Source organism: Colossoma macropomum, unplaced genomic scaffold (genome assembly GCF_904425465.1).
Source record: "Colossoma macropomum unplaced genomic scaffold, Colossoma_macropomum, whole genome shotgun sequence".
Lineage (NCBI taxonomy): Eukaryota > Metazoa > Chordata > Actinopteri > Characiformes > Serrasalmidae > Colossoma > Colossoma macropomum.
The window spans coordinates 41,965,357-41,990,098 of record NW_023494805.1 but is presented as its reverse complement, the minus strand read 5'-3'; the positions used below and the strand labels follow the sequence as shown (position 1 = coordinate 41,990,098).

At 40.1% G+C, this 24,742-nt stretch overlaps 2 protein-coding genes across 2 annotated transcripts; one reads left to right on the top strand and one right to left on the bottom strand.

Moving 5' to 3' along the window:
- The first annotated feature begins 680 nt into the window (after window positions 1–680).
- On the top strand, window positions 681–4,076 carry LOC118825831 (complement factor H-related protein 2-like). The gene is made up of 6 exons (XM_036596673.1): window positions 681–953; window positions 1,229–1,291; window positions 1,365–1,523; window positions 1,626–1,769; window positions 3,729–3,745; window positions 3,930–4,076. Exons 1-6 carry the CDS (start codon window positions 752–754, stop codon window positions 3,930–3,932), a joined length of 588 nt encoding a protein of 195 aa, XP_036452566.1. The 5' UTR covers window positions 681–751; the 3' UTR covers window positions 3,933–4,076.
- A 1,621-nt stretch (window positions 4,077–5,697) lies between these two features.
- LOC118825828 (heterogeneous nuclear ribonucleoprotein C) lies at window positions 5,698–22,982 on the bottom strand. The gene is made up of 9 exons (XM_036596665.1): window positions 22,878–22,982; window positions 17,689–17,836; window positions 14,881–15,149; window positions 13,241–13,313; window positions 13,076–13,126; window positions 10,563–10,726; window positions 9,719–9,832; window positions 8,246–8,379; window positions 5,698–6,470 (listed from the first exon to the last, which is right to left on the bottom strand). The coding sequence occupies exons 2-9, from the start codon at window positions 17,691–17,693 to the stop codon at window positions 6,360–6,362; spliced, it is 921 nt and encodes a 306-aa protein (XP_036452558.1). The 5' UTR covers window positions 17,694–17,836; window positions 22,878–22,982; the 3' UTR covers window positions 5,698–6,359.
- Between the last annotated feature and the right edge of the window lie 1,760 nt (window positions 22,983–24,742).

The window sequence follows — 24,742 nt, the reverse complement described above, 5'->3', positions numbered from 1 at the left end:
AGTTCAGGTAGGACTAGTTTAGGTTTACGGTAGGACATTTCGGTAGCGCAACTCGTCACATATGCTGATAACTGATCTAATGTGTAAGGACTTCTCTTCAGCCCCTGAAGTCCTGACCAATAGGAGAGCTCGCTTAGCTACATCTACGAAGACACCACAGAAAAGAACAATCCCTAATTATGTCATCTGTCATGTCAATTATCGGTAACAGCAATATGGCACTGCTATGTTACTGTTATTCTACTTGCCATTACATGGTTTATGGCAAGTTTATGTCAATGTAATGTAGCAGGATCAAATAAAATGTTACCAATTTTTACTTAATGTTTTATAAACCTGTGTTATGTTTTCAGCCACATGGCCTCTAAGTTCTAAATTCAGATTAGGAAGTTTGTTTGTTTTTCCCAGATCTTGGGAAAAAGATCTGGGAAAAACAATATAAAGGGGCTACCAGATGCCGCAACGTTTGAACCCTAAAAATAGAGCTGTGGTTGAAAGTGTTGAAGGAGAATCCACTGATCTACAAAAAGATGATCAGTTTTCACTGCAAAGCTCATCTTTGGCTATAAGAGCTTGTAAAACAGCCTGTAGAGAACAGAGAAGGTACAGAGTACCGAAGTCCATATTTGCTTTGGAAGCAACGTGTTTGTGTAATACCGGGGATTCCACAGTCCAGTGTTACCCTTTAAATCACCATCACATTTACTGGTGATCAAACCTCGGCTGAAGCACAGCTGTATCAGACGCAGTGATGGTGAAGACGGCGACGGTTCTACAGTCAGCACTGCTGCTGTGTGTGTGCGGCGCACTGGCGCAGGACTTCATGTCGCCGACCGTGAACATTATGGAAGAACTGGGGAAACTGAAGAACATGGAAGAACGACTGAGAACCATGGAAGAAACGGTGCAGAACCAGAGGGTCTTAGTGGAGCACCTGCAGAAGGAGAATGAAGGTAAATCTCAGCCCTAAATCTCTGACATATTCTGTACTGCAATTGAGATAAACTTGATATACATATTTTGATCATTTGTAATGCAGTTTTAAAGTTTGGCCTGAAGAGTCAGAGTCATATTCTGAAGAGTCAATGTCCAAATTCAGGAAAAACGATGATCAGTACGGGGGATGATTGACCTCTGTGTTAGTTTAAGTGAAAGGATTTAGTTGTAAAGTGATCCAATCAGTGCACATATAATAAGTAACATATGAATCAATGTTTATTTTAACCAGCTCTGAAGACGACGGTGGAAATGATGAAGGCTACCCTGGAATCACTACAGAGCATTAAATCAGGTGAACAAGAACAAAGTCATGCTAATCCTGTAATCTCATCTTCACAAACACTAAAACTGCCTGTTATTTTCAGCTTTCTGTGGAGATCATCCCACTGTTGAAAATGGAGATGTTATGGAGGTTCTACGTGGGATGGTATTAACAGTTCAGTGTGCTGCACTTTACAAACTTGAAGGACCAGAAGAAGTAAGGTGTGTTAAAGGGAAATGGTCAGATCTGCCTGCTTGTAAAGGTCAGTTTCACCTGTTACTTAACAGAAATGAAAGAAGGTAAAAGTGTAAATTCACTAATTCAGCTAATCTGCAGATGATTTATGACTGTTCTGTTTCCTCAGCTCCATGTAGACTGGATCAGTCAAAGTTTCATCATCCGGAAAGAGAGTACATGCAACATGGAGAAATAAGCAGGTTTATGTGTCCTTCCTCTTTTATCAGAGTGCACGTCAAATGTGATAACGGAAGAGCGCTCTACAGAGGATGTGAGTGTCCTTCATGTCCGTCCTGCACATAAATCTTTACATTTGCAGCATTTAGCAGACGCTCTTATCCAGAGTAACTTACTAAAGTCCTTTGTTGTCCACCCAGAGAAAGTGTCTTCGCTAGTTACAATTAGGTCAGAGAGAAAGCTGCTCCTGAGCTCAGATACTGCTAGAAACAAAAGCCCATGTTGATACCCAGAGAACAAGAACATAGCACAATACAATACATTTCAATAAATACTTAACCTAGTGCTCACTTAAGTGCTGTAAAGAGAGATGTGTCTTCAGTCTGCGTTTGAAGACCATGAGAGACTCTGCTGTTCGGACCGCCAATGGGAGTTCGTTCCACCACCTGGGCTCCAGGACAGAGTGTTGATGCTTGTCTTCCATGCCTCTTGAAGGACGGCGGGTCAAGCCGAGCTGTACTCGAAGCTCGAAGGGCTTGTGGTACAGTTCGAGTTCTGAATATTGCCATCAGGTCAGGAGGGGCTGGTCCGTTTTTGGCTTTGTAGGCATCGGGGTTTTAAATCTGATGCGTGCAGCTACAGGAAGCTAGTGAAGGGAGCGCAGCAGTGGGGTGACGTGAACTTAGGAAGATTGAAGGCGAGCCGTGCTGCTCCATTCTGGATGAGTAACAGAGGCTTGATGGCCGCATAAGAAGACCAGCCGAGAGTGAGTTGCAGAAGTCGAACCTTGAGATGACCAGAGACTGAACGAGCACCTGGGTGGCCTCTCGAGTGAGGAAGGGTCGAATCCTCCAGATGTTGTACAGGAGAAACCTGCATGACCAGGTCAGGTTCGCAATATGGGCTGAGAACGATGAGGACCTGTAGTTGCAGGGATGAATAGCAGCTCAGTCTTGCTAGGATTGAGCTTCAGGTGCGGAGCTGCCATCCATGAAGAGATGTCAGTCAGACATGGCGAAATGACTGGAAACCTGAGTATGAGAAGGTGGGAAGGAAAGCATTAGTTGGGTGTCTTCAGCATAGCAGTGATAAGAGAAGCCATGAGAGGATATTACATCACCAAGAGAACGAGTGTAAAGTGAAGAGAGAAGAGGACCCAGAACCGAGCCTTGTGGGACACCAAAGAGTGTAAAGTGAAAAGGGAAAAGGACCCAGAACCGAGCCTTGTGGGACACCAGCATGGAGAGGATGTGAACCCTCTCCATAAACACTCTATTCTTATCTGAATTACTGACTCTAATGTTACTCACATACATACAATCACTTACTATGAACCTTATTACTTGTTGGTTCTGCAAACCTCTGAGGCGGCCCGCACACACATCTTAGGAAGGGAAAAAAGAGCTTGAATTTTCAGCACACTGCAGCCACTTTAATCAAGAGAGACACTTAGATCATCTTTCAGAGGAAACTAAGACACTGAAAATTATTACCCAGTCAGGACTTGAACCCCACTCTACAGCATACAAGGCTATTAACGTTATTCAGTATGCTCTCTATTTGTAATGAGTTACAACTCTATTTAAGAGCTACAGAGCCTGGCATAAATACCTGTTTTCACAATAACTAAGACGTAATTTAGCAAATTATTATCATCATTATTATTGTTTGGCTCTTTGATAAAGAGATTCTAAGAGTTTTAGGGGGATTTCCAGCGCTGGGGTGATGTGTCCAAAACAGGTCAGAGTAACTTAGGGAAAGCTTAGGTAGGCAGTCAGTACTGCACCAGAAGGGGGCACCCAACAGTGATAAATCTTGTGACGACCCACCAGCTGTTTCTAAGCAATAGTGAGCCTTACCTCACCGAAAGAGATACTGAAGAACAGCCACGTAAAACAGTTTACGGTCCGTCTCTGCTGGAGCCGCTCTGAGGTTTCTCTGCTCTGGTTTTTGGAAAAAACAAAGTGTGCATAACATTTTTGCATTTCTGAGGGATTTTGTTTAGCTTGCATTTGTGTCCGAACAGCTTAATGACTGTTTCTTTTGTTTTCAGGTGGGAATCACGATTGGGTAAGTATATAAACATGATCTCAGCATTTCAAACAATTCCACATTGTAAGTTTTGATATGGCAGAGGGAGAAATAACTGTGCTGTTGTTAACTGCAGTCATCCTGTACCTGTTATACACCGCTAATAATAGTGCTAAATCATTGTAATAAAGTGTGTAATTAATGATTTTTCGTGTGTTTACAGTGAGATCTGTGTGAATGTCTTTCTGCTGCTTTTACTGAAACACACAAAACTGCAGAGCGACTGGAACGACCTGTAACTGCTTTAACTTTAAGCGTTACTGTAACGTTTCTCAGAACGTCTAATTAAAAGCAGATCCTACATAGAGAACTGTGGAGAACTGTGGTTCTTTCTCCTTGTCACCTTCTTTCAGACAGATCACATGAACCATGTCAAAATTCAGTGATAAATAAATTATATTCAGTTGAGGCTCAATATTGGGAACTGACCATAAACAAAAACATCCTACAACATGCACACACAAAATTCCCCAGCTGGCAGGAGGAAACTCTCCACACAGAACAGCAAGTACTACCAGCACCAAAACTACAGACGGGATAGTTTTGATAGCTTAAAAAACGTTTTTAAAATACATTTTTCTATTTTTTTTTTTGACTGAAACAGCAAAAACCGTATCTATGTTCTTATCTAAAACAGTGAATAGACTAACAAACCCCAGGGCTGAAGAGTAAAACTCCAAGAGTGATGTTCAATTCACAGAAGTGAGCATAAAAATAAACAAGTACAATTTTGTTATATTAGCTGCGAATGCAGCTGAACAGGGTTTCAGTGTTTATGTTCAGTGTTTTATTCATTAATTTCTGTTTAAGTGTAATAAATAAAATCAAAATCAAATAATGATTATTAATGTCAATTGCTGTTTCTGTTGAGATGTGTTTTATTTGTGCCATTTAGTCTTGTTGTGCAGACTTAGAGTGGTGTGCGAACCATTAGAGAACACAGTTTCCTGTAGGACACCTTTAGATCCCATTAGGAAACCATCACATGCATCTGAATCAGAACACTGTTAAACTATTAAGAGTCCTTTACACTGTGATATCAACCCATCAAACAGAATACCATTAGAGACTACTGGACACCAGCAGAACCTTTTAATGGTTTATGTTTTTTCATCAGGGAATTTAAACCAAGCAATAAAAGTTAAGGCTGAATTGTTAAATGCAAATGTTTTTTTTTTTTTGGTCATATCAGGTCAGATCAGTCGTGGATGGAACTCCACAAAACTCAAACTCTTCCTGCACAAAACGTTCCCTAATTCTAGGTCACTATAGCTAGCACATGACGCTAATGCTACCTAGGCAGCAAAGCTCCAGTCCTACTTAGTTAGTTAGTTGTGGTTCCATTCTAACTAACTAACTAACTAACTAACTAACTAACTAACTAACTACAGCCCTAATTAGAGTGTAAAAAATAGTGCACCACTATTATAAGTGCACTCAGTGTGAAGTATAGAAGCGTGTGGTTTGGGACGCAGCCCATCTTTATGATAATCTAAACTACATCATTTCTGGAGCTCAATTAAAGAGGGTCTTTCAGCCTGTGTCTGGGGGGATTCTTATTTTTTTACACCAAAGGTCTATTTCTGCATTTATACTTAAAGAAAAAACAATCATACATTATAAAAAAACAAATTATAATAACCTTTTTTGCATAAACTGTCAGTGTCAAGCAAAAAACATCTGCATTTTTTTTGTTACCCTTTGCGGATAAGACTGGACACCCCTGGCTTAGTGGAAAGAGAGAACAACCACTGAATGCTTTGAGTGGAGAAAGTGGAAAAGAAAACCTGGAGCTGAGTTCCTGAGCGCTCGGTGCTCGGAAATTTCTGCCAATCTCCCATAATCATCTTTTTCCCCCATATATGCTGGATAAATGTGGCCACAAACTTGTGAAAGGAATGCAATGAAGGAATGCACAATGTTCCACTTGAGACGACAAATGTACTTTTACCCTTTTATTGAAATTTATATGTAGAACTTATCTGAACCAGAGTGATATCATTTAAAAAAAAACAAAAAAAAACAAAACAAAACAAAAAACAAAACATGTAAATATTAACATACATATTGTTTCCTGGATGGAGCACGAAAAAAAAAGAAGGACGACAAATATATTGTAATGACTCATTCCAACCAGCCCCTCACCCACAGTAATCATCAGGTTTTCTACTGTTAAAATAATGCAAAGTCCACAGAAAACACAGTATTCTTCTTTTTTCAGAGATGTGCACCCCTCTCGCACACCGCTGCTGCTCTCCGAGGGGAATAATCGAGAAAAGAAAGAAAAACAGCACATCCAAAACATGAAGCAGGCTCTAAAATCTGTCTGAACGACGAGGAAAGTCTTAAAAACTACTGAGGGGGGAAAAGAGGGACACACGTCAACAGCCTGAGAAGATGACGGTAGCAGTAAAATTACACTGACCTTCATGTACGTACGTGTTCATCTACATTCTTTACATGATGACCGAACAGAACGACAGAATGCAGAAAATAAAACCTGGAAATGTGTTTTTAAAGGGGTTTGTGTCTGACTTCGCTGCTCCGGATGCGTGTGTGCCGTGTGGTACGTGTACATGCTTGTAAGGACAGTCTATGGGTCGTCTCCGTTGACGCTGTCTCCGTCGTCCTCTCCTTCCTCGTGCTCTCCCTCTTCCTCCTCTTCTCCCTCCTCTTCCTCATTCTCTCCTCCGTGACTCTTCACCTGAAGAGAAAAAAAAAGGGGATCAGAATCGTAACACAAACTACAGCAACAACCTGATTCAGTCGGACCGAAAGACACTACTATTTTAGGCCCAGTCCCATTTCTCATTTATACCCCTACTCCTTGTTTTCAAGTGTCTCCTTTGAACTGAGTTACAGGGTAGTGGTTGAAATGTTCCCTCTGAAATGGGACCCTCAAATAAAAAGAGCATCACTTCATTAACAGCTACCAGCGCTGCTCTGTAGGAGACCCTGCCAGTCTGCAGTGACAGCAGAGGAGGGTAAAGTTCAGCTCCTCACTGCTGGGCTTTAGTTACATTTAGGGCATCATGTGATCTTCAAAGAGGGGGGCAATTATTTATTATCGTCCACCACTAATTCTTCAGTGATATGAAGCTGAAGTCAGATATTGGCCAGATTCTTGTTCGAATTTTCCTGTTCCACCTTAAAAAAGGCAGCAGATCTGATGCCTGAGGTGCCAAATGTAACTGCTGCGCCATTTAAGGTGGAGCTTTTTAATTTAGCGAGCTAGCTATCGAGAAATCAGCGAACTGCTAGTGATTTGTTATGCTTGTTATAAAGAAAAGGACCACAATACATTGAAACGACATTAATCTACGATAATACGATGGTTATCATAATTTTTAACAGGGAATATTCTCACATTTGTGGGTTTTTGGTCTCTTGATGCCAGATGTTTTTTTTTCTTTTTTTCCCCCTCATAGCACTGTTTGGAGTGTGACTCTGAAAAACCTCCGTTTGTAGCTTTAACACTTCGCCCTACCGCTCTCTCTCAACAAGAACCGGGACACCCTACCCCTAGACATAAACGCACAAAACAGTGGGATAGGGCCAAGTGGTAGGGGCGACGGGTGAAAAGGGATTGGGCCTAAGATTCCCCGTATAAAGGATTTATGAATTATACAAGTGCGTTTATTAATGGTTATTAGGTCATTTATAACATTCATAAAAAGAGCAGAAGTGACATTTTACGTCTGATGAGGCTGACAGGCTTAATGCTGAAAGTAACACAAACAGCCAGCAAAATCTGAAGTTTAACAGTATAAATAAATGTAAGTTCAGTATTAGGACAAACAGGTCACTGCTGCCCTTATGTGTTATACTTGCTCATTACATGAATTTTAGGTGTTTAATAACTAATTTTAAGCCATTTATAAATCCTTTATTAAGGTAATTCTAATTTGGTACCATCCTGTTTTTCTTTTCTTCATCCCCCTTACATGGGTTTATGTACCAAAACGGTCCTAATTAGGGGTGAAAACCTCCCTCTTTAAAAGATATCCACATATACATGATATAAAACCAGCTTTATCGCGCTGTTCCCGATGAAATGGGGTACTTTCAGACCTTCTCTGTTTTCCATCCATCCATCCATCATCTAAACCGCTTATCCTTCTGGGTCGCGGTGGGGTGCTGGAGCCTATCCCAGCTGTCATTGGGCGGAAGGCAGGATACACCCTGGACAGGTCGCCAGTCCATCGCAGCCTTCTCTGCTTTGTTTTTTTCTTATTTATTTGATTGAACTGTTATATACCAACAATAGAACACTGGAGGTGGTTGGGATGAACATCATGGCCGTGACGATCTACTGTACTTGTTTCAGCTCATACCTGCCACCAAATCACAGCCGTGGTGTTCATGATGATCGACCTCCGGTGTTCCACTGTTTAATTCCATCACTGTATAAAAGACTGACGATGTTGAGTATCGTACGCTACGTCTCTGCTGGTCTGCTGTGCTCAGCAGTGTCCTCACCTCCTCCTCCTCCAGCAGGTCTCCTTCCTCCTCAGAGTCGTTTATCTCCTGCTCCTCCCTCTCTCGCTCCTTCTTGGCGCTGGAGTGCTGCTGGGAGGAAGCTTCACCGCCTTCTGCCTTCACCGCCTTCACTTCTGAGAGAGAGACAGAGAGAGACCAGTCAGGAATTCGTTCAGAATGAAGTACCTGCAATTTCCCCAAATTCTCATAGATGGATTTATATAGATTCATTCTAGATCTAAATCACAGATCTCACTGATGAGGTTTCTCAGCAGAGAAAACATTAAGCATTTCCATGTATCTTGTAACGCGTGAGTGCTGCAGAGAATGTGGCAACACAAGCAGCTCTTACTGCCTCTCGAGTGGAAATGTTTCAAACAAAAACATGATCAATTTGAAGAGCCAGTTAGTTTATATCATATACTACACTGCAGAGCACGACCGATACGTGGATTAGCTGAAAGTGCTGGCTCATATATCGACGGCCTGTGGTTTTATCAGTATAGGTGAAATCCTTTAGCGGTTCTACCACCGGGGAACCCAATATGTAGTTACTTATGTAGTGACTCATCAGTAACACATATTAATACAACAATACAACCAGAACACAAAACACAAATCACGGAAAAACAACATAACAGAAAACAAAAAAATGACCAATTTTTATGAAGAAAACTGCTCACAAATTAACAGAGAAACTAAAATCTGGGATGCTCCATCGCCAGTGATGCAATATCTACATTTTCTCAGACAGAGTGTCTGCTGTTTTAGCTTAAAAAGTTTAAACTGATAACAGTTATGTCAGTAAAGCACTCCTTAAACTACTGGACTATAAAATTAATACCTAAAAAACAAATATAAAATTAAATGGGCCAATATTATTGGTTATCTGAATTTATAGCCCTCTAAAATAGAAACGGCCTCCAAATCTGGGGTCCTGCTACATGTTTTGTGTTAATTATGTCACAGACAGAGACAGAGAGAGAGAGACAGTAAGACAGATAGATACAGAGAGACAGATAGATATACATAGATAAAGATAGATAGAAATAGACAGACAGAGATAGAGAGCTAGCTGGATGGATAGACAGACAGTTGGAGAGATAAGAGACAAAGATAGAGAGATACCAATAGATAGAGATTAATAAATAGATACAGATTGACAGAGATAGATATAGATCAAGACTGATAGATAACGACAGAAACAGAGAGACTGACAGATAGATAGACAGAAACAGACAGATAAAGACTGATAGACAGCGATAGATAACGACAGATAGAGATAGACAAATAGAGATAAATAACGACAGACAGATAAGGCCTAATTTAATCATTTAAACAGAAGCATGTCTACAGTGACAGATTTCTCACAGGGATACTGTTGTGTAAAAACATGTACTCGAATTGATCAGATACATTTCAAAAAGGAAAAAACTTTAAAAGGCCAGTTCCTGGAAAGACAAAATTAGTTACCTGACTTCTTGCTGTGATCTTTCTCCATGCGGTCAAGACTTTCCAGGAGATAGTCCACTTTGTGCTTGATCTGAGCTAGTTCCCTCTTGATGGTCTGGAGGTCATCTACCTTAACTACAGAACAGAAAACACATCAGTCACTTCTGCTGTGAACCAACAGCAGCCACTGAAAGTCTGATTCAAAGCCACAGCACATATTATATAAATCAGAGTATAAACAGATTCTGCTCTTTGAGGAAAAAGAGCCACCATTGGCTGTAATGAACACAGGCTCCAGCAGGTATCCTCAAGAACTGGCACTGCACATGTAATTCAGAGGAACTCCACTGAATCTTCTAAAATTCTACATAATTGTTCACAGTGGTGGTGATAGGAACCAGACGTCCACCTCTAAAAGCTCCCTCACAGAAAGTTCCTACATGAAATGGTTATGAATTCACTGCCTGATGCCTGAGACACTGTTCAAGGCAGTTTTGAGAAGATGTCAAAATAGTCCCCAAAGAAAACGTATTATTTCAGATGTTCCACTATTTTCCATCATCAACATTCCATATAAGCTCAGAAGACTCGTGTAGGTTCACTGGTGGTTCTGGATAGTAAATAAAATGTCTATATTTGTGTTGTAGTCATGGCGACCCCTGGTTCCTATCACCACCACTGTAAAGACATCTGAACCATTTCACACCAAACCATTCACATTTCAGGCTTAGTCAGGTCGAATCTCAGAGTCGTGTGTACGTGTTGGGTTCAGGCTTTAATTTCATGTCACTGAACACCAGTTGCTAAGCAACAGCATCAGCTTTACTTTAAGGAGAGTGAAAACACTGAGTTTAGAGATACTGACTGGCTCGTGAAGAGGAGCGCTGGCTGCTTTTGGATGAAGAGGAGAAGCTGGACTTGGTTCGGCGGCTTCCTCCGCTCAAGCTGACCCGTGCACGTTTGGATGGGATAACAGCCCGTGAGAGAGGGGGAGGGGGTGGGGGGACGCGGGAGGGGTACGCATACATCCTGTAAAGAGGGAAAAAAAAGAGCATTAAGAGCAGGAATGTGTGAAAGGTTTAGCTCAAAATTATGTGCGTTATCAACGCATAAGGAGTTCCACAGTTTAATTCAGGGCTGCCAAATCAAATTCAAACTGTTGCCCCCATTTGTTTGTTAAATATAATCACATTTTAAATGCATTTAAAAAAAAAACAAAAAAAAAAACAACATTATTTTGCAAAGAAGGTAAGTGGGATTCATAACTGCAGTAAAAGCCAGATATTAAAGTCAATGTTTTGTCTAAATCCTCTAGAGGGTGTTCAGCCTAAACTATCCATCATCTCCAAAAGCACAGTGTTTAAAGCAGTGATTCTCAGTCTGAGGGTCATGACTTACGAGGCTGTTGTTAAAAAGGTGTGTAGGCCTATTGTAACGTACGACTTTTCCATAAATTCCAAAAACCAGCGATCAATTGTTCGTTATAAACTCAAGTGAGCAGCTGGTGAAAGTAAAAGTCTATAACTGGCGCATGTAGTTCCAGTAGCTGTGCAGCAGCTTTAGCCAAGCAGCTGAACTAGCAGCTCACTTCACTGTCTTGTAAGTATTAGGTGGTACGGACAACACAGTTCAGTGCTGCAGTCATAAGGAGAACACATGGTATGCACAAAGAGTGATGAACGTAACGCAAAGCCAAATTTCACCAGCGCGAGTTCGCCGCTAGCAGGCAGAGAAACATTTATCTGCAGCAGTGTCATAACTCCTGATTCCCGATCAGCTGCGAGGCTGAGTTTGAGGGGAACAGTGAGTGAGAGGTGAAGAGAGCAGCTACGGAGGTAAATAAAAAAAGGGGGGGATTTAAAGAGGGAAAAAAAACAAAAAAAAGAAAACTTGTATTATTTTCGCACCTATGAAAAGAGATTCAGCACAAAGCCTTACAAATTACTCCGTTTTCTACTCGCAACTACAAAATCACAACTGAAACGGTAATAACACTGTACACATTAGTTAACGTTAGCGACCTTCCCGTCAAATGCAAATGACCCACTACAGCAGAGGTCACTCATAGGCGGACTGCGGTCCGAGTCCGGACCAAGACGCTGTCCTATGCGGACCTGGACCTAAAACCGATAAACTAAGGCGAACTGTTTAATTTCGGCGGAACTTTTCTAGCCTTTACGGTAGCTTTAGCGGCCCAGGAGACTCACAGCCCAATCGCACGCGTTGTAAATATCACACGTGACGCTACTCAGCCAATCAGATCTGTGCATTACCATGAGCACTGAGACTCGAGTGAGTGACGCACGCACAGGGGAGGGACGAGGCGAGACACAGCAGTCGGAGAAGAAAGTGAGTCAGAGGGAAGTAATTTCACATGACGTTCTCTAAAAAGACAAAACTGACAAAATAAATAAATAATGTTGTTGAAATATCACTGAATTGTACTTTATTTGATTTGACATTCAGTTGTTGACTGTATAAGATGTTGATTTACTGAAGTAGCCTAGTAGGTAAACAGTATATGGCACTGAGTCATGATGCAAGTTAGACATTATGATGTTCTGGACCTTTGCTTCAGGGAATTTTCTCGAACTGGACCTTATTGAATTTTAATTAAATACCCACGATCTACAGGCTGTGCCAGCTACACCAGGAGGGACTATAAGACACTAGATGGGACAAACTGTAACTGTACTGTCTGTTCAAAATAAATGAAAATTAAAAACCTAGCCTCACGCATTCGGGTGTTTTTGTTGCCCTGTTTTTGTTTGGAGCGCTGACTGTCAGAACCTATGAACCTCGTCATTACCTCACATGACACATAGTTCAGTTAATAAAGTAAACAAATCACATCATTCAGAACAACTGAGTGGCTAAAAAAAACTTGCCCATAGTACAAAAAAAAACAAAAAAAAAAAACAAGTTTAATTAAAGGGAAAATAGTCGTTTTGGTTATAGTCAGCAGCGGTAAGTTCTTCCCCCCGTTTGGTAGTTGCTGCTTGTGATATTCATCCGGGAACACATCAGAAGCTGCAGCAGAACTTTCAAATATTTATCTGGACATTTTCTGCATTGCAACGTCAAACTTTATTTAGACAGAACGAGAATTTTCATCCAGTTGGAACTATTTAGGCAAATTTTGTGTACACACAACACCAAGTTGATTTCGCCTCATTTTTAGCACTAAACAGCTGCAGCTGGCTGCAGTGGCTTCTCGCTACTTTCTGTTGGAAATTTTGGGTAAAAAATGTATGTAGCAGACATGAATCGTCTGGCGCTTCTCCCTTAAGTCCAAGATTCTTGCAGATTGTCTTGATGCTTTTAATCACTCTGAACGGGTGATTAAATGAAAAGGTAAAAACTGAAACGTGAACTCACCTGTCGTAGTAATCTCTTTGGAAATCATAGTCAAGCTCAAAGGTGGAACTACTGTGGATGAGAAAACAGGAAATGAAAATCAGCACACTTGAAGAGAGGAATGCTTCCTTTAAAGAGAGAGAAATAAATAAATAAATAAATAAATAAATAAATGAACGAACACACCTGTACATGTCTCCTGCTGGGCGCTTTGTCGTCTTCGACCTGTGAGGTTTGGGTTCACCTGCCAAGTTAATGTCTGATGGAGAACAGACAGCAGCGATTAGCTCACTATAAACTTCCACATTCCCCTCATTAAACTCACTTCAAAACTGGGATGGATGATTCTACTGAACTGGTTTAAAGGCAGAGCTGAAACACATTTTGGTCTTTTAACTGATCTCAGACTTCAGACTAAAATCCTTTCGCTTTAAGTGACTCTATACCTAAACTCTACGCAACCTTATCAAATTTTTCAGTAGTAACAATTTTGGCTCATTTTAAGCTCAAAAACGAAGCCAGTACATGACCAGCGAACACAGCTTTGAATGCATAAAATCATAATTTGTTTTAATATTGGCAGAAATTGTATTTTGGCTGTGACAATTCTTAATGTTACACACTGACCACGTTTACACCTGGTCACTTCATGCGTCTTGAGTATCAGGATTATACCTGGATGAGGCAAAGCCACATGAAAATGAACTGTAAACGCACCCAAGACGCATTTAAACCAGATACAAATCTGATCACTTAAACCACTTCAGGAGGTGGACTGAGATGCATGAGCCACTTTATAGCAGTGTAAACACATCCGTCTCTCCAAAAGACATTCGACAACCAAAATCCCTCCCAGTATAATCAAAACCCATCTCAGTACAACCAAAACCCCTCCCAGTATAATCAAAACCCGTCTCAGTACAACCAAAACCCCTCCCAGTATAATCAAAACACCTCCCATGACAACCTAAACCCTTTCCAGTATAAACTAAACCCTTCCCAGTACAAGCAAAGTCCTTCCCAGTACAAACTTAACCCTTCCTAGTACAAGCAAAGTCCTTCCCAGTACAAACTTAACCCTTCCTAGTACAAACTAAAACCTTCCCAGTACACACCAAACCACCCACAGTACAAACTAAACCCTTCCCAGTACAAGCAAAGTCCTTCCCAGTACAAACTTAACCCTTCCTAGTACAAACTAAAACCTTCCGCATGCAGTACGTCACTGGACACGTGATCCGTGTCTGCGAGGAAGATAATCATAGAGGACGCATGTGATTGGGGACTGGACGAAACGTCCATATTGCTTAACATGGACAGACACCACTGGGCAAAACAAACTGCAGACGACTTGAACAGTTGGTAATTGGTTGCTGCGTAATGAGCTGATTTGCATATTCCATCCCACACAGAAACTGGATTTCAGTCTGACTAACCAGAGACACACTACAAAGTGTAAATGCATGTGGCTAATATCTTATCAGGATACAATCCAGACACCAATCACTGAAATGACCAGGTGTGAACAGGGTCACTTTGGGACCTTCACTGTTGGCTGAAAGAAGTTTTGGTAATGTATTTTCACAGAAGCCATTTGGGCTTTTTGGGTGACTACTGAGTTGTAGTGTTTGTTAGCAACGTTAGCCTCGTGGTGCAAAACTAAGGAAGCCAGACTGGGGCTCCGAACATGTCTTGGCTGATAAACAACATATAGATCGAACACAAAACTGGGTAAATTTGATTTCCTGCCAAACATTTTCTTTAAGAAGTTTGATGAATATTAGCTGATGAGCTCACACGTTCGCAAAACTGGCTTCGGCTCTTACCCAGCACCTGTCCCACGATCATGCGTCCGTCCTCTCCGGCCACGGCGGCTCTGGCGTTCCTCTCGTTGGCGTACTGGACGAAGGCGTAGCCCTTGTGCACGGAGCAGCCCACGACCTTCCCGTACTTGCTGAAGATGGCCTCCACGTCGGCCTTGGTCACCAGCATGGTGTTCAGGTTACCGATGAAGACCCGCGAGTTCAGGGAGCGGGGGTCCGTCTTGTTGGTCACATTGCTGCTCGCCATCAGGAGGCTGCTGGTCGGGGAACGACTGGAGCCACACAGAGAGACAGAACACACATACACGTACATGCAGGTGCATTTCTGAACCGGATCCCTGACCTACACTCTTAAAAAAGATGGTTCTTCAAGGGTTCTTTGGCAAAGGGAATGTCTATCTAGAACCAAATTTTATGTAGAACTATTTTCATGCTTAACTGATTCTTTCTATGATGAAATTGTTCTTTACAATTTTTTAATAGCATCAAAAAGGGTTCTGCTATTGTTACAAGCTTGATCTAGTAACAGAAGAACCATTTTTGTTGCTGTATAGAACCACTCAAAAAGGTTCTATACAGAACTACATATACACAGAACATTCTCCATCAATCTGAAAAACAATGTCACCATACAAGGAATCATTTAAGCAAGGAAATAGTTCAACACAGAACTCGTGGTTCTAAATACAAGCATTGCCTTTACCAAGGAACCCTTGAAGAACCATTCTTTTTAAGTGTGTACCTCAACGTTTCTCCATCCTGGTCCTGGAGGACCCCCGCCTGAGGGGGTATATCATTACGAGACACACTTTCTTGATACAGAAGATGCATCACGATTAAAATGTTTTGATAAAGAAATTAACTTACTGATTCCTGAAGGACTTCTATTTAAAATGATTCAATTACAAAATAAAAGCGCGGATTAAACCAGAAATTAGTACGAGGTGCTGGAAGTTGTGTATTTCGACAACCAGCAATTTAGACTTTGGACCAAGCACGTTTACTGACACCGATGAGACAGAATATTTTAATATTAAATATTAAAATTTGGTATTAATGATGTGGATTTATTTTAAAATAATCTGTAGTACTGAAGTGACTCAGTCAGTGCGATAAAAAGTTTTGAATTTCAGTATCCAGCCTTAATCATGATATTTAGTCTTCGAGTTTGGGAAGTTTAAAGGGACAAAATGCACCCAGTGTATCTTAAAAACATTAAAACACTAAAAATTCAAATTAATAAAAATACACACGGAAAAAATAAGATGTTGTCATAATGGGCCAACATCGAATCAGCTGCTCACGACTGTATAGTTGCTATATCGTCACTTTTGGAACAAAAGTTTCATTTGGCTTAATTTTTTTTTACATTTCTTTAGTTTATTTTTATGCATAATTTCAAAAAGCCAGCTGTGGTTTACACTTTGTCCAAGTCTGATGACAAACAGACCAACCAAAAGCGCCCAAATGACACAGAACACAATCTTGTTGGCTTTAAAAGTTTGTGTATTCTTCCCTATTCCTGCACTTTTTAGCCTACAAAAAATAATTTTACAATATTAATAAAATTTAAATGTAATTTGATTTTTTAAGATATAAGGTTCAACTCCGACAGTGACTATACACTAGTTGACGATGTACAGGTTCTATTATTGGTCCCGATCTGTGTTTTGACCCATGCTGCGGTTCTAGAGTTCTAGACGTACTAAATTTATTACAGTTTACACCGATAACGAAACAGCCACATCTCGTTCATCCAACCAGCTCATTATAAAGCCTTTCTGAGCTGAGGTGCGGGTGCTGGGGCAGGACAGGGGGACTCCAGGACCAGGATTAGGGAACACTGCACTAGCTTTAGTGCCACTGATGACAAAATCCAACCCATGTGACAAAGCAGTGAGACTTTCTCAGGATTTTTACTGTCCTAAACCACTGAGCCCTTAATCTTCCTCGAGATGGTGTTTGTAAGCACAAAATAAACATTTAACAAAACCAAAATAATTAACAGCCAATGACCCAAACCAGTGAGAGACTTGGTGAAGATTTATGACGCAAAACAAATCTGAGGAAAGTCTTGGCGCCCACGTAAAGTGGGTGCTTTTTCGCTTAATATCACTGATATGCCAGGATCATTGAGCGCTTTAAGACCAAAAAGGCTCCCACAGGGGACTCGTTTTAACCTAATTTGGGCAAGGATCACGAAAAAGTGCACAAAATGATGAAACCAATGAGTCAAATTATCAAAAAAGGGGGGAAAAAAAGCATTAGGTCTCATTCTTTTTCTTTAAAAGAAAAGCACCCAACAAACACGACAAATATTATATAAATAAATATTACGGCTGAATCTGAGAAAATGGACGTAACAGTGACGTCTGTCACTACTGCGCAAAAAAATTAAATATAAAAACTTCAGCATATCAATGATTGACATGTTTTCAGCCAAAAAATAATAAAAAATTACGACACATGAGCTTAACGTATGCATATTTATGTTTTTATATCTCTCACCTGCTTAAACCACCTCATCTCACTGAACTGAAAGGGTTTATTTGCATCAGTGCTACAAAAATGAACTGCTTCAGCGCAGCCTGCAGCCTGACGGGTGCTTAAATATAAACGCTGATGTATAAATAGTGTTAGAACGGCTTCAAATCCCCAAATTGGCAGACTGTACTGGTGTCTGTGACTCACAAAAGGCCCATTTAACCCAGCGGAAAAGGGTGAATTCTGAGAACATCTAGCGGGTGAAGACAGGCGGGTCTGTGCATGGTGGTCTAGGGGGATAAGGGGTTGTTAATAACCATCACTCACTCCATAGCGTCTGTGTCTTGCAGTCGTCTGTCTGTAGTTTGTCACTGAGGGATGGGGCCAGTGTATGCAGGCTGGGGAGAGAGGGGGGGTCTTGGGCGATTTCAGCCAAAACTACAATTCCCAGCAGCACGGCCCCCCGAGACTTACGCTGAGGCGACAAAGAGACACCCCATTACAACTACACATGGTTAGATATTCAATCCCTTTTTGTCCCAACAAGTGAGAGCCAGTAATAAAAGGGTTACATGGGGAAAAATAAACAAACAGCAATGGACGAAGCAAATCCACCTGCCCAGAGGTTTCTAGGGGTGTAACAACATAATGTACTGAATCATTTCATAACAAAATCATATTAAAATCACTGGATCATGGCTACTGCATCAGCTCAGGTCTACTGAACTAGCTAATGGCCTGTATCCCAGCTCAGGGCTAATATATAATCTTGTTTAACCAGGACTTAAATTAGTGTGTGGCTAGTATGTTAGCTCAGTTGGCACACGGGCAGCTTTCGATCAGGGCTTGCTTTTTATACCCATCAGCCATAACGTTAAAACCACCTCCTTGTTTCTACACTCACTGTCCACTTTATCAGCTCCACTGACCGTATAGTTTCACTCTGTAGTTCTACAGTTACAGACTGTAGTCCATCTGTTTCTCTGCGTACTTTGTTAGCCTGTTCTTCAGTGGTCAGGACCCACACAGGACCCCACAGAGCAGGTATTATCTGGGTGGTGGGTCATTCTCAGCTCTTCAGTAACACTGATGTGGTGGTGGTGGTGGTGTATTAGCACTGCTGTCTGATCCACTTGCACCAGCGCAACACACACTAACACATCATCTGTAACAGCAGAACTACAAAGTGCTCCTATATAATCAGTGGAGCTGATAATATGGACAGTGAGTAAAAACAAGGAGGTGGTTTTAATGTTATGGCTGGTCTGTGTGTGTATACATATACACACACACACACATACATACATACATATATACACACATATACACATATATATATATATATATATATATATATATATATATATATATATATATATATATATATATATATATATATATATATATATATATATCGCTGTTGTCGGAACAAAATCTCATATCTCCAAAATGGTAACTTTACAGGAGAAGGCAAAAACGTTTACTTTTAACGTAAGTCAATGAAGAGAGGTTTTTTTTTGTTTTTGTTTTTTTTTTTTAAAAACAATTTTGGTGCATTTTTATTGGTCCATTCATCTTGAAATTTTCACACAATGTAAATAACAGGTGCTTTGCTCAAATGATGCAGAAAAGTGAAATCGCAGTGACATATATATATATATATATATATATATATATATATATATATATATATATAAAAATTTTTCAGTTTGACATAATTTGAATGCCTGTTGCTCTTTACATTATGTGTAAATTTCATGATGAATGGACCAAAAGAAACGACCCAGAATGACTTGTAAAAAAACTCTGGCTCCATTGACTCACATTAAAAGTACAGTATGTTTTTTTCCTTCTCTGGTAAAATTACCATTTTGGAGATACGAGGTTTTGTTCCGACAGCAGCGATATACTTTATATACATACATACACAGATATGTATATATAAAATGTACATATATACTAATACACTATCCATGAACTTGTATAACATATTTGCCTATAGCTAGCTCATTTGACACAGGCTAACATTAAGCATTGACTTGTGCCCAGTATATTAGCTCTGCGCTAACATTAGCTAGATGAGGGTAAAGGTATATATTAGCGCATGGCTAGTACATTAGCTCAGGGCTAGCATTGTAGCCTGTGGCTAGCTCATCAGATCGGAGAACTATAAGCAGCTTTGCTCAGTTTTATTATGCTGCTAAGGAACCAGTCTAAATGGATCACTGTGCCATTCATAAAGTCCCAAAATGTTGCACTCTTATAACACTGAACCCACAAAAAAACTGGAAATGGAAATAATAACATAATAAAATTAACATGACGTCGCTGTCAGACGAAAACCTTGCCGATCCAAAACGGAAGTAAACGTAAAAATGATCTTATCCAAATAATTACGGACCATTTCCACTCTTAAATATGGTTCTTCAATGGTTCTTTAGTAAAAACAATGGTTCTATATAGAACTATGGACACTCAAAGGACCCCTAGATGGTTCTTTGCATGGTGAAGCGTTCTTCAGATTAATGGAGAATGTGTTGTATATGGTTCTATATGTTAACAAAAAGGGTTCTGCTGTTACGATACAGGCTCGCAACAATAGCAGAGCCCTTTTTGGTGCTTTATAGAACCCCTATTCAAAAGTGTTTAAAATAGAACTACATACAACACATTCTCCATCAATCTGAAGAACCATTTCATCATGAAATTCTCATGGATCTAAATAGAACCATTACCTTCACCGAAGAACCATCTCTTTTAAGAGTGTAAGTTTGTGTAAGACGGCAAACAACTGCTGTTCGGACTACACACTTAAAGATGGTTCTTCAAGGTTCTTTACTTCTTTGGTGAAGAAAATGATTCTATATAGAACCATGAACACTCGAAAGAACCGTTTGTTTGGTTAAAGGGTTCCTTACATCATGAAAGGGCTCTGCAGACTGATAGAGAATGTGTTGTATGTGTTTCGATACAGTACAAAAAAGGTTCTTCTACTGTTACAAGCTTGATATCGTAACAATAGAAGAACCTTTTTTGTTGCTACCTAGAACTATTTTTAAAAAGGTTCAATACAGAACTATCTACAACATTCTCCATCAATCTGAAGAACGTTTCCACCATGGAAAGAACCCTTTAATCACGCCAGTGGTTCTATATAGAACCATTTTCTAGACTAAAGAACCCTTTTAAGGGTTTATGTGCGTATTGGTTCATTCAGCGTGGAAGTTTCACACAATGTAAAGGGTGATATTTCCAAATTGTCAAAAAAACGACACAGAAAAATCATGAAAAATGAAACTGATGCAAGGTTTTGTTCCAACAGCAACAATAACTCACATTTTCAGGCACTCCTTATTTATGAGGTACCCAAAAATGTATTTCGATACCTCGGTATCGTATCAAATCAAATTATGATGAATCGTTACACCCCTAACAGTTTCATGGCTGATCAACAGATGATAGTGAAGTTCTCACACTGTACTTGAAGCCTGAGCTTAAAAGAAAAACACTGAACACTCATAAATAATATTAAAGTTCATAATATAAAATATAAGTTCATATTTTACCATCACATCTGAAATAAACAGGTGGCTATTTTCACTGTTAGGCCCCGAGTGTTACAGTAAGGCATTACTGGCGTGGGGGTTAGTGTTTTACAGGTTAATAGGTGATTATAATCTGGTCTTTTCTGTTTATCCACTTAATTCATTAGGCCTTCGCCGGCCCGGTAATAAGAAGGAGCTGTTAGAAACACATGAACAAGAACTACACACTCAATACTGCAGGTCAAAATCAGTGCATAATCCCAATAACCCCTCTCTCAATCTCAGTTACAGTGAAGAAAATAGTAAAAAACAGTCAATCAAGTTCACAATAAACCAGTTTAATTCATCTCAGTTGATAAAAACCCAGGAGCTACACAGAAAACACACTTCAGGATCAAATATATATTCCCAAAAAATGACCAAGAGCCAAAAACTGAGCTAAACCAAAAAAAGCAGGACTAAATAAACCAAAAACTTGAGCTGTTTTGATCTGCAAAGGGGATTTCCACCCATTTTTTAAGTTTTCGGCATGAATAAGTGGTTAAGATGTAATCAGAGGCGGTCAGAGTGGTTTGGTGTGAAGTGCTTTGCAGAGTCAGAACTGTTCACAGTGGTGGTGATAGGAACCAGACGTCCACCTCTAAAAGCTCCCTCACAGAAAGTTCCTACATGAAATGGTTATGAATTCACTGCCTGATGTCTGAGACGTTGTTCCATGATAGTTTTGTGATACAGTTTTGGCTTAAAACGTATTTGAATCCATTCACTTCACTCCTTTCATGGTGGAGGGATACATGCAGGGCGCTGTGTGGCAAAATAGTCCCCAAAGAAAACTTATTATTTCAGATGTTCCACTATTTTCCATCATCAACATTCCATTTAAACTCAGAAGACTCGTGTAGGTTCACTGGTGGTTCTGGATAGTAAATAAAATGTCTATATCTGTGCTGTCGTCATGGCGACGCCTGGTTCCTATCACCACCACTGTAAAGACATCTGAGCCATTCCACACCAAACCACACATCTCAAACACTGACCTATGCGGAAAAATAGTCTTTTACGACCCAATGGTCACTCAGAAGCATTTTAAAAGCCCAGTGAGAGTCCAGAAGGTAGTAGCTGAGACTGAGGACTAAACTATAATAATATAATGTTGATAATATTAGCTTTAATTCACTATAAAGGAACGTATATGATCTGTAAGCAGACCAAACCACTCTGAATGACTCTGTTCACATCTCAAACACTGAAAAATGCAAAAAATTTGCGAAATCGGTGGAGTTCCCCTTTGATCCTGGTCAGTCCGTTAGCCGTAATGCAGAGAAAAGCGCGGCCTTAGGCCCGACTCGGTTTAGATAACTCTTCAGTCTTTAAAAAATAAAATAAAAATATAATTGTGATTGAGTCCCGTTAATCCACACAAAAAATAAAGCCACTGCTGGAAAATCACCACCGCTTTACTGCAGCGAAACCGCCCTAAAACACACAAAAGACAAAAACAGGCTCGCTAGCAAGTCAGCTAACGGCTAACACGAACCTAGCAGCTAACGTTAGCCGTCTCTTATTTTCGAATTCTCCCGTTCCACCTTAAATCGTGCAGCAGTTACACGTAACCGCGTCCCCATTTAAGGTGGAACGGAGAATTCGAACAAGCGGCCAGCTCCAGCTAACGTTAGCCATCGACCTCAAACCGCACAAAACGGGTCCAAAATCCTCCAAAAAACCTCCGAAATCCTCCAAAACAAAGTCAATTCAGCCTAAAATGTCCAACCGGGCATCCACAACATCCAAAAATAAGGATTTAAAAATGTAAAACATATTTTTTTAAAAAAATCTCAAACCGACTAAAACAGAAACAAAGACATTCCTGCAGCTCAGCGCGGAAAAATATAACGAGAGCAGATAAACAGGCTGGAAAAAAGGTGAAAAACAGAAAAACAAAAACAAAAAATCTTGCATAAAAATACTCACCGAAAGATTCAAAGATAAAACGCGAAATATTATTATTTATTTTTTTGGAAGGATCAAGAAAATCTGAGCTACAGCAGACCGCGGCTCTGAACCCGAGAGCTGAAATAAGCAGAGCAGCTTACAGAGAGGGGAGAGACGGCCTTCAAAATAAAAGTCTTCAACGCTGAAACACGCTGCTAAAACATTTCATTTGTTTTTAAATGATAGTTTTAGCTTTACTGGCGTGAATTGTAATTGACAGCTGCTGCCAAAGCGATGAACGAAGTGCTTACTATTAAAAGTGGCAATAAAAAATATGGACCTTTTCCAGAGCGACTTACAATTTGATCATTTTTGTTACTTAAGTAGGCGAAGATGGTGTTAGGAGTCTTGCCAAAGGACTCTTATTGGTATAGCACAGGGTGCTGATGACACACAAGCCGACACTTAAAAATCATATCATATATACGCTCTCAAAGAAGATGGTTCCTCGGGGGTTCTTTGGTAAGGACAATGGTTCTATTTAGAACCAAAAAGGGTTCTTCTATTATTATGATATCAAGCTTGTTACAATAGAAGAACAATTTTTGGTGCTGTTTAGGACTCTTTTCGAAAAGGTTCTGCATCAGTCTGAAGAACCATTTCATGGTGCAAACAACCCTTTGATCATGAAAAGGGTTCATCTTTCTATATAGAAGTTTTCTTCACTAAAGAACCCTTAAAGAGACAACTTTTTTATACAGAGCCTCAATGTAACAGAACTGTGGCACCAATATAGTAAATTCTAACTTCAATGTATTAATTTGTGGCATCAATATATTAATTTTATTTATGTTACAAAGTAATCATCATGTCAATTTAGGAGCTCTGTGGTTATATTATATTATATATCAAAACAGATGTAATTAAATATAGTTTTTAATTAGCAAGACAGACCAATCACCTTAATTTTTTTCCAAAGCCAAACAAATTTACTTTCAAGGAAAATGTTCATTCACAGAAATGCATTTTCAGCATTTTCTCCAACACTTTACCAGCTAACAATTCATATTCTGAATTTGAAACCAGTTTTTTTTATGTTAAATGCATATATATTAGAAGTTGTCTGCCTAAGTCAGTACTTTTCCATTTCAATTAAAAAGAATCACATATGCCAGTTTATATAGCTCTTTATTTGCATTGCAGACTCTGACACTTCAAATAATAAATAAATTTGGGTTTCTAAGAATTTGGACATCCAAAATTGCCCACAGCTGCCACGCTCGTCCATTTTGTTAAGCTTCACTCCAAAGCAGGGCCTGTCGTGGTTCTGTACTTGGGTTTCATGAGCTCGAACGGACTTTTATTTTGTCAGAATCGCTCCATTCGCTCGCCCAAGAGAGGCTGAAGTTCCACTTACTGTCTCTGGCTTCACGGTGGCGAAGGCTCGACCACGCCGGGGATGAAATGGCGCAGAGGGGGCAGATCAGAATAACAGCCCCTCCTCCCCCTCCCGTCTCCCTCCCCGGGGTAAATACACAGAGAAACCCCGCCAAATCATCCAGTGCACTAAAAAAGGACATTTAATGCCTCTGAGTCTGACTTAGTCCGGCTTATCTTCACCATTAACTGTACTACACTCTGTATTACCCACACCAGCCTCCATTACTGTGTTTCTCATATAAACAAACACCTTTGGGGCCTAAAACAGTTCAAAACACGAAGGATGTAAACAGTCCAGGATCTCTCGGATGATAACTAGCAATTTCATACATCTAGTCCAGGAGTCGGCAACCCAAATGTTAAGAAGAGCCTTTTTAGCCTGTTTCAACAAAAATCAATCCACTTTGGGAGCCACAACATTATGTCCCTTTTATTGGTTTAACGCAGGGGTCGGCAACATGGCT

Excerpts from the sequence above, each read along its gene's own strand:
- LOC118825828 (XM_036596665.1), bottom strand. Across the intron at positions 13,127-13,240 it reads CCAGCAGGAGACATGTACAG|TAGTTCCACCTTTGAGCTTG; the intron begins GTGTGTTCGTTC and ends TCTCATCCACAG. Across the intron at positions 10,727-13,075 it reads CAAAGAGATTACTACGACAG|GATGTATGCGTACCCCTCCC; the intron begins GTGAGTTCACGT and ends CCCTCTTTACAG.
- LOC118825831 (XM_036596673.1), top strand. The coding sequence starts at position 752 with ATGGTGAAGACGGCGACGGTTCTACAGTCAGCACTGCTGCTGTGTGTG. Across the intron at positions 954-1,228 it reads CCTGCAGAAGGAGAATGAAG|CTCTGAAGACGACGGTGGAA; the intron begins GTAAATCTCAGC and ends TATTTTAACCAG. Across the intron at positions 1,524-1,625 it reads AGATCTGCCTGCTTGTAAAG|CTCCATGTAGACTGGATCAG; the intron begins GTCAGTTTCACC and ends CTGTTTCCTCAG.